At 37.5% G+C, this 10,000-nt stretch overlaps 1 protein-coding gene across 3 annotated transcripts in view; it reads right to left on the reverse strand.

The window, feature by feature from the left end:
• Positions 1-10,000, reverse strand: part of LOC105337870 (homeobox protein Meis1) — a 55,599-nt gene that overhangs the window by 7,384 nt on the left and 38,215 nt on the right. For all 3 annotated transcript variants that reach the window (XM_011442794.4, XM_034469378.2, XM_034469379.2), the window contains exon 10: positions 6,283-6,359. In XM_011442794.4, coding sequence (XP_011441096.3) covers positions 6,283-6,359 — 77 coding nt within the window. The remainder of the gene's footprint in view (positions 1-6,282; positions 6,360-10,000) is intronic.

Consider the following 10,000-nt stretch of genomic DNA (forward strand, 5'->3'; position numbering starts at 1 on the left):
GGAATTATACTGGCCATAAGGGAACACTTAGACTTCACCCAAAATACATCTTAACTACTTCATGTTGCCCCTCATTAATAGACACAAAAGGGTCACTCCAACTTCCAGATCCACTCAGCTTGATCAGTTCATGATTAGTCAAAAAACCCAAAAAGCATTTAGCACATTCATCACAAAGCACTCGGGCTATAAACTTGTTACTGGAAGTTAAACTTCCACATAAAAATGCCAGAGCCAAAAGACTCTCTGTGCCTCTCTTAATGGTGAATTGCAGTAAATTACACTATCATGGCAGCTTTGTAGTCATTTAGTTGCCATAGATATCAAATTAAATTTCAGGACAAAAAATAAAAATCTGATATAAATCAAAGGAAGATCCATTGCGATAAAAAAAACTTGGCCATATGTGTGAGATACAAAGAGTGTATAAAGGGAGGCGACTCTTCGTTGTAAGTGTTTCATGAAATGACTGGAAAACTCATCAAAAGATCCACCATCTCAAATTTTCTGAATCATTAGCTCAACTGATAACACAACAGTATGCAAAAATATATAGTTACAGTGAGGCAGTATTGCGTGGCCCTCTAAATGTGTTCCGCGGGTCATCTAGACGAGACTGTTTTTGAACTCGGTGTTAGATGAATCTAAGCATCATGTGAGATAACTTATTAATTAATCACTCCAAGACACATTAAGCAACAATTTAAACGAATCTTCATTCATGATATGCTTTTGTTATGTTCTATTTTGAAGTGCTGAAAATTCATTAATGTGATGTTTCATGCCTGAAAAGGGAAAGCCATTCAGATAGCATTGAAAGGGGGCAAATTTGAAACTTGAAAGAAGCCAGACTATAAAAGGATCGAAAAAAGAGTGGGCTGAGAAATGAACACCAGGAAAAACTATACAAGGCTAATAACCAGTTAGGACAAAGGGGCGTGGTCCGTAGGATATTAGCTTGACAAGTGACAAATGACGGCAAAATACATATAATGGCCGCCATCAATGAATGGTAATTATTCCAGAGGTCAAGGCACATAACTAGGGCTTTGTCTGACAAACACATTAAAATGGTAACCGTGGATTTGTAAGAAGTTTGCAGGCCAGTCAAGAAGGTGACCACAAAAGCCATTTAGTCATTTCCTGTAGCTGTTTTGTCCTCCAAGTGGAGTCTTTTTTTTAAGTCCAGTCTTCCCCCAATATATGGCTGGCCATATGAAAGTCTTGTACCATTCTCTCATTACACCCAGCAAGCCCCAAGTCTCCACTACAAATGTGATTAAGTTAACAGCTGGAGACCCAAATTGGAAATAATGTGTTCAGCAACTTAAGAAAACACTATGCTTCTGAATTAACCAAAAGCAACTAATGAAGACTTGGTCACCTCAACTCTAGGCAATCAAGGAACACTAGACTAACGCAAAATGGCCGTTAGACATGTGATTTCCAGGCAGCGAGGAACATGATTTGATCTTCAATGACAAAGTTCTCTCCCTTATGACACATTCTCTCAATTTAACAGTGCAAAAATTGTAGTCATCTGAAGATCCAAGAACTGTCTCTTTCCTAGGTTTCTAGGTGTAAATGTCTTCCAAAGTCAGCAATCAAATAAAAACTCCGCCAAATAGCATCTAAGGGCATTGAGGTAAAATCATCATAAAACTAAGCATTGTCTGTATAAGGCAGTGAAACGCTTGGTAAATAGATTATATGCACAAGATGTGACACTTTTATGATGGCCTTACTACCAACAGGACATGATGAAGATCCGCCTACCCAACCAGACTACACAGCAAGCCTACAGCAGCTTGGTCAATACTTCTCATAAAACGCTCATAAAATTCCCACCATTCAACAACATTATCATTTGTAAATAAATAAAACAAACTGATCCTAAGTTAGTTTAGAACCATAAACAGCAATGTTGTTGGTCCCTAATCAATACCACTAGTGTTCTTCCTTTGAGTACGGGAAATGAGGTAGAAAATCCTATTGACCTGTGGAAAACTGGTCCCCCTCTTAATCCGCAGTGAGAATGTGGTACTAAACCCTGTGTAAGCCAAAGTCATAAATGATATTACTCATCAAAATCAGAATATATGAATATTCATTAAGGTGTGCATGTGCAGTTAGCAACCTCCTTTTCTGGGTTCTGACAGTTGGGTTGAACTAAAGTCGACACACAAGAACATGTGCATGTATTAACCACTGTCTTAATCAGAGAACAACAGAGTTTGTAAGTCAGATGTACTCTTCTTGTATGAGAGAGACATCTACTGTTGCCCTATCAACCCCATTTCTACATGGACTTTTTTTCATCACACAACTACATAGGAGCAAGAAAGAATTTAAAAATAATGTCTAATTTTATTGCAGAACTTGACAACTAGTGAAATTTTCTAATTTGTCAGCGGACCTTATCACAGGGTGAATTTATTTTTGGATATTTGCTTGAGAAGATATAGGAATGAACCCGATAAAGAGGCCTATCAGTCGACTCTTTAAAATACCTATGTAACAGGTATAGGCCACACAATTTTGCATTAGAACAATTTAGGGGATTTCTGATTAGAAGTGATTTAAATATCCTGTCTTTCCTGAAATTCCATAAAACAGTTTGGTTGTTTGGTTGGTTCAAGGTGTCCCAACATATCTCAGTCCGTCTTCAATATCCAGTGTTTAATAAAAGCGTTTTCGATAAAGATAAAACATGCTCTCATTGGACTCTGAATTTCGTGTGCATACTTCACGCTGTGACCCGGGTAAATGTGGGTAGAAAATCCATAAATTTGCTATTTCATTTCACTGTTCAAAAGTGAGGAAATTAAAGTCTCGTGGACTATTTTTTCCCTCTTTTTCCGCTAAACGTGCGACATACGGGGAGTAAATAATCCAATGCGCTGCATTTCTAGGTTGTCATGATTTTCTGGACACGACCACTACACTCTGTGGCTTCGATAAACAACATGGCTTTATACATACTTGTAATGTATTTGTCTTGTTATAGTAAAAAACCACGCAAATCAACACGCTCTCTTACATGCAACTGAATCATGTCTGATGTAGGTCTGACACAGCCAAAACCCTTGTCATTTAAACATGATTGCCCAGCCGTACCTGTGACTATCAACTCATCAATTTTTCACCTTCATTTAATTTTCCAAGAGTTTTCCTGTGTTCAATTTTTAAATATTAAATGTAGCTAATGGTTCTTGGTCACAGTTGTTTGGACTTTATGGTTCACATTTTTATGAAACAAAACGTTTAAACGCCCATCAAACTTCTTGAAATCAATGTTGTGCGAGATGGCATGACCTTACAATAGCCCTGGACTGAAGAAAGTTGTGAATATTTAACGGTCTCAGTCAATGTATCATTAATTATCTGGAGGGAAAGGTTGAGTCTTGCCTTGTAGTGTTTTCTACCATAAAGTGTTCCATGTGTCAAACACTTGGTAAATAGCTATTCTAAAATGTGATTAATTTGAAACGAAATCTCTTCAAAATAAACAAGTCTTGTAAATGGAAGCTGTATCTGTACATATAGCAGGTAATATGCCCAATTACTGTCTACTTATTATCTATAAACAAGGCTTTTGAACACATACACAGAATGCTAAATCTGCTCAGCAAATTGGTTTGATGTTTCATGGATTAGAAACTGACAAAAAAATCTTATTTAAGATTCTTTCACTCAAAAAATAGCAAAGTAGCCATATGGCGTGAATGCAGTAACATGTTTACACAGCACAGCTGCAGAGTGGAGGCTTTTTCTGAATTTCCTGGTCCTGGTTCCCAGCTTTTAATTGGATCCTTCTTCCCCTACAACTGCTGGAAAAGATCGACTTTCCCTTTTTTTTCTTTTTTTCTAATATCTTTTTTTCTGGCACACAACAATATCAACTCATTCTATGATAAAGGAAATATCAAAATGCTATTGTGTAAATAAAAGACTTTTCAAAAGTATCATCTTCTGTCAGAAACTTGATACAAATCTAGAAATTTAGGATTCTAAAATTTCTCTAGACCCCCAGTGGTAATTTGAGAAGGCAAGATAAACTTCAAATTTTCGGTTTAAAAATTATCACACACCTGTTTTAAAAAAGCCAACAGTGTCTGAAAATGTGGTCCTTGGGGAAAAAAAGTTTCACAACAAATGAAAATTCAAAAAACCTTCAATACCAGTATTCTCTCTTTCCGTTATCGGTACCATCAGAATATGAGATTTAATTGCTCTAGCAGTAAAAAGATGTCCTGCTCGATAACCTCCCGAAAAAAGGGCAGAGTGGGACTGTCTCCGTACAAAGAAATGTTTATCCTGCAATTATTTAATGACAGAGAATAATTCTTTGCAAAAGACCTCTCTAGATAAATTCACGAATAATCCATTAAATCACAGTTTGCTGTGTTTTGTTGCATGAAATCCCAACCCCTTACTTATGCTTTCTCCTGTGACAAAGACCCTGATGGACCTTTTCAGAAAAATAAAAGCCACTTATGCTGCCAAAAAAAAAGGTTCTACTCTTGATAGTTAATGCAAGGCTCTATGCAAAATAGGTCTGCAAGGCCACATACCGGGAAATCAGAGATTCAAAAAATTCCAAACAAATATTGAGAGGCTCTTCCCTTCCACTACATAATCCCAGTGTGTGCTACTTGAATATGACCCTGGGGGTAGAGACAAAAAATTGTTTTGTCTCTAAATGGTTCTATTCCGAGGGTGGAAAACTCGGAACTATTGTCCAATGTTATGTCAATTTTCTGTCTTGACTTTGGCAATTTTGTTTTTATAAGAGTTAATTATTCTGATTTTTCTGTATTCTTCTTTTTGTGGCATTATGATTTCCAATTCAAAGATGGCTGTCGCCACTGTTCTGTATTATGTACGACTGGATTATAGTCTCGTAATTAGACATATATTCTCTGTCTTTTCAGGGTTTTTCATGAAGCCCACAATGTTATATAAACAAAATTAATATGCCACTGATAAGATTTCATCGAGTGTAATGAGCTTGAAATGGTTCATAACCTTTTGTAATCATTTGAAAGAACAAGTAAATTTCTAAAAAATGGCGACACAATACGTTGGAGGTGCTAGTTTTCCCACTATTGATTGTAGGTATGATACAAGCGTCAATTTCTGGGGTCGGTCAATTATAAGAAAACACAAGTTTAATATAAAGATTTTATCAAGAAATTTTATACCCCATGCCTTGGGCTGGTCCATTCACTGTAATCTGATGGCAGCAATTCAATTCCTAGCTATGAAAGCCCTTGCAACAAAGCCGGCACGAGGGATATCATTTTCACACGATATTTTGCCTAGATTAACTAGATAGCATTTTTAAACTAATCTTTTTTTTTTTACTTTTTAAAGGTAAAAATAAATCAAATTGCAGAAAGAATTGATTAACGTTCATCACAGTCCTGTCATAATCGTCAAAAAATATGGAAGACCTTCAGTTTCTTTACATGACTTCCGTTAGATTTGTGCACAGTTCTTAACTTTTAACTCGGTGACCCTCACTTTTAAAACAGCCCCATCTAAATGTCTCCCACCAAATACCTATTACATTATGAAAAAAAAATTTCTTTGGTTCGATAAATGAACAACAATTCTTATGTAAAGTCAACCATTTTCCGAAGTTTAGTTGCCTATTTCTTTGCAGTCACACATTCAATTACCACAAATGTCTTTTTAATCCCCCCTCCGTAATTTCAATTTATAAAAACTCGGTGACCGAGTATTCTAGGACAACAGATGCATTTCATAAATCAAAATATATTTCCATCAACTATGAAGAAATCTATAAAAGTATTAGTTTTTCACATAAATATTTGTTCAGCTCATTCTAGTTTTTATTTTGAGTTTTTTTTTCTTCTGTAGCTAGCACCTGACTGGAACAATTATAAACCTCTCTCAACACCTGGGTTAGCCGTGTAGGAAGGGTTTTGGTAGATGAACAGAGATTTCCACAGGGTAGCTGACCGAGTCATTTTCCTGATCCCAGAGATAAACGGCGTCCCTATCAACCCCCATCTCCACACAATCCTTATCTTTTCCCAAACTTCCTACTCAATCACTCATCTTACAAACAAACCCTCAAAAATACACATTATTTCAGACAGAATCCAAATCCATCGCAGATGCCATCTCAACCTGTCCCTGGACACAAGGATACACACAGTGATGGAGAATTTCTCTCTCTCTCTTTCTCTCTGACACTGGCTTTTCTTTTTATTTTCTTACTAATTTAATTCTGTGCTAATTTTCTGTACATACCAATTATTGACTTGAAGAATAGTTAAGCCCGTGTCCTGTGCCAGCTGTTTTTTCTGTTCTTCTGAGGGATATGGGTGCTGCAAAAAACAGAGAAGACATTTATGACACCGATTATGATTTCGCTGCTGGGGTGTGCGCTTGCAGTCGCTAATGCAGTGTTATGCAGAAGTTGAAAACAAGCCTCTTGACTCTCAATTTAGCTATCAATTGCTTTGAAATTCTTTTTACATGTCTGTTATTCTGCATGGGGAATGCAGTCAAAGTTTCAATTGGTTTATTTTTTTAATTTTTACCAATGAAGTATTTTAAAAGTCATATGTAAACTTTGGTTCATGGCAATGAGGCAACAAGATAATTGTTCGTTGTGATGGAGGACCGCGGATTTACCTATGACCCTCTAGTTTTGCTTTCAGAGTAACTGCCTTCCCAAACATGTCAATCCAAAACAAAAGTGACGAAAATAAATGCTACTTCAATACCAATTTTTTCTCAATAACTGCAACTCTCTTGAATCATCAATGCATGTGAAGAAGAGATTGAGGAAGACAAAAGCATGTCACTTACTCAGCTCTAGAGGACCATGTATGGGTGAAGCTAAAGAAAAACATCAATTAGATGGACCTGTTATAGTTATTTAGGTCTGTAATGTATTGAAATGTAAGCCAAAACAAATAATTAATAGTTTTGAGTTACTTTCCCTGAGAGGTTTGAGTAACCTCTTTTGGGCTGAGTTACATGTGAACACACGAGACAGGTGACCCCTTCCCCCTCCTCTAGAACCTCTTGTTTCATTTGGTATATTATATGAAATGGACATGTTTAAACTGTCAAAGTGATCAATTGATCATCAACTTGTAGGAAACCTTGAATCACAAGACCTAATTTAGTAAACTTCATCCACAAAAGGGAGACTATTCTTAAGAGAAAGGTGCTTATTTGGCCAAGCTAGCCACAGCAATTTTGTCAGTAATTAGGGTCTAGGGGTGTCAATAATGGGTCATTTTGTCACTGGTCTGAAATGATAATGACACAGCTGTCAGGGTCCCAAAGATTTACATTACCCACGATGCAATGCTCCATCACCCATCATTTGGCATAATGTACAGTACATGACTATGTGCACTTTGTTGCCTCATTCTTTAAATTCCATCAGAACCTAACAGCTAAATGCCACTAATGCAATGTGCATTGTGATTTGAAAAGTTGTGACACTCTGCGAAAAGTAGGATTGATTTATAGGTGTCAGATGTGTGCAGTGAAAATGACCATCCAGTATATGGCTTTCACATTCACAATAGGCCTAACAAAGAAATCCTCACGCACACTCAGAAATATAAACAAAAGCACAAAACTGGGTCCTATCTAATCTAATATCAATACCCAAGCTGTCAGACTCAAGAGATCATCCATTTTGTCAGACAAAGACAGGGCCCCAGTGGTGGTGAGGGAGGGAGAACTGGCCAGCAATGTCACTGGCCATCAACAATAGCCTGACACTCCAACCGCCATGATCCCCATCTTGTCACACTTGGCTTTAAAATTATCAACAAGAATGGCCCTTCAGCCCCAGCAGGGTGCGTCCCACAGAGGGTCCGTTCAGGTGAGGGCTGGAGAGCAGCAACACATTGGTGCTGACCAGAGGTCCATCATCCACACTTATCATGTGGATAATGTGCTGGAGCTGTGAGAGTAGGGGGACTGTTCCTCACCCGGGACTGACAACAAGGTGACATGGAGAGTAAATACCGCCAAAGCTGGGCAAATTATGGCACAGCTTTCCTCTCAGGAGGAGAGGATGAGCTATGGCTGTTACAATAATGAGGAGAATAAATAGTTCAATCTGATCAGAATCAATAACACACCAATTAAAATGATAAATCACCACAGCTTCCGAGCTTGAACCAGTCTATGGATTATTTCCAAATAGCGGGTTTTTATCTTTACACCTTCAATAGGAGAGATCGAAGCATGCTACGGGTTTCCGGATGTTTCAAGTTTTTTGCAATGTTTTCAGTTATGCTTAAACTGTTTATTCAATAAAACAGGAAAGTCAAAAATAGCTGGAGTCGTGCACAAAGTATTGAGTTCGAAAGTAAAAATTCTAGACAGTCGAGCAGAATTTATGTTTGTGAAGCCATTCAAGTAAAAGACCCTCTACTAAATAAGCCTCCACCCCCTAGTTATTGAAGCAGCATGTTCCGTAAAGCCACAAACACTATGTGGTCACTGTTGAATAAGATATACATTACAAGTAATTAGAAAATCTGACAGCAGAAACCTGCAAGTAATTCCACTCAATCACAAACAGCCATTGATAGTTTCGCCTCTGATCTGTGCGAGATGCCCACTCTCCCACATTTACTTAATTACAAAAACCCCTCCTACCAATTTTCAGGGGATATTATCTCTAATTTTACTCTCTGCCAATAAATTTCTCAGTATTATGCTTACAAATGACTCTATTGTAAGAAATACTTCCCGTTTTGGTTTTGACCTCTGTCCCCCTATAAGTACTTCTGCACCTGACAAGAAGTTCTGGCAGTCTCTTCTCCAGTCATCAACCTTGCGTCACAGAGACATTTCTTGTCTGCCGATTTCTACCAACCATTCATGCATGAAAGAGCCAAAAACATGTAGAGACATCAGCTCTGTCTTTTCTGGCACACTTTGGAAAGTCTTAAATTATATCATGTCATTTTACTGTGAGAATTCTCATTAACCTATGACCAGGGGACACCCTACCCCCATAATTCTTTCTCTCTAGCTCCAGTACCCAGAAAGATCATCCAAGGTATCACATTCAGTGAATTGACAGAGCTTTGTGCTCCATCGCTCAGCGGTACCATGGAACAACCCAGACATTTTTCTTGGGAGAGAAGTCTGATATCCCTAAAAGTTCATTTTCATAAAGCAATCTGACTTGCCTGCGTTTAGAACCACTTAAAGTTTTGTAATATGAGTGCACCGTCTTTGTTTGCTTGTGCAATTACAGGAAAGCTATACCCGGCTTAAAAACAGCCATAGGTATTAGATGATTCTGTAGAGGAGAGGAAATGTTGGAGGCATAGCTAAGATTTTGATTATGCGTCAATTTTCTTTCAAGACAGAAAGGTCACCTCTGTATTAGATGATGATACTATCAACAGAATCAAAAGATAAAATTTCTTATTGGAATTTTGACATCCCATCAATTCTTGCGGCCACACTTAATTCCAATGTATGGGCAAAAGAGAGGCTTGGGCACTGGGTCCCTAATTATCCATTGTTTTTTTCTCCTGTGCCTCTGTGCTTCCCATCCCTTTGTCGCCTGATATTAACATTCGGATTACCAACGATATGACACCATATCAAAATCCAATATTCCTCAAGCCTTCCTTCAGCCTTTGAAAATTGCCATCCATCATATTTGGACAGTTTTCATTATAAATGATATCTTTTCAGATGTATCTACTAATTAATGTAAAACGTATTTCCGTTGCCCGATTTAACTTTTCCCTTAATTTTCCTTGTTTTTGTGAACCTGAATCACCCCCTCCCCTATTATCTGACAATGCACCTTATCACTGTTCATTTTCTATTGTGCTGACAGAAGCTCTGAAGCAGGAAACTCAACGAGGGAAATGGAATGTTTGTTTAACAATTTTTTTCTTTTACACTGAAATTGATCAATGACTTTTTATCTTTTCAGGGTAAACAAACATAAACTCAAAACTTATCT

The sequence above is a fragment of the Magallana gigas genome, chromosome 6 (genome assembly GCF_963853765.1).
Source record: "Magallana gigas chromosome 6, xbMagGiga1.1, whole genome shotgun sequence".
In the NCBI taxonomy this organism is placed as follows: domain Eukaryota; kingdom Metazoa; phylum Mollusca; class Bivalvia; order Ostreida; family Ostreidae; genus Magallana; species Magallana gigas.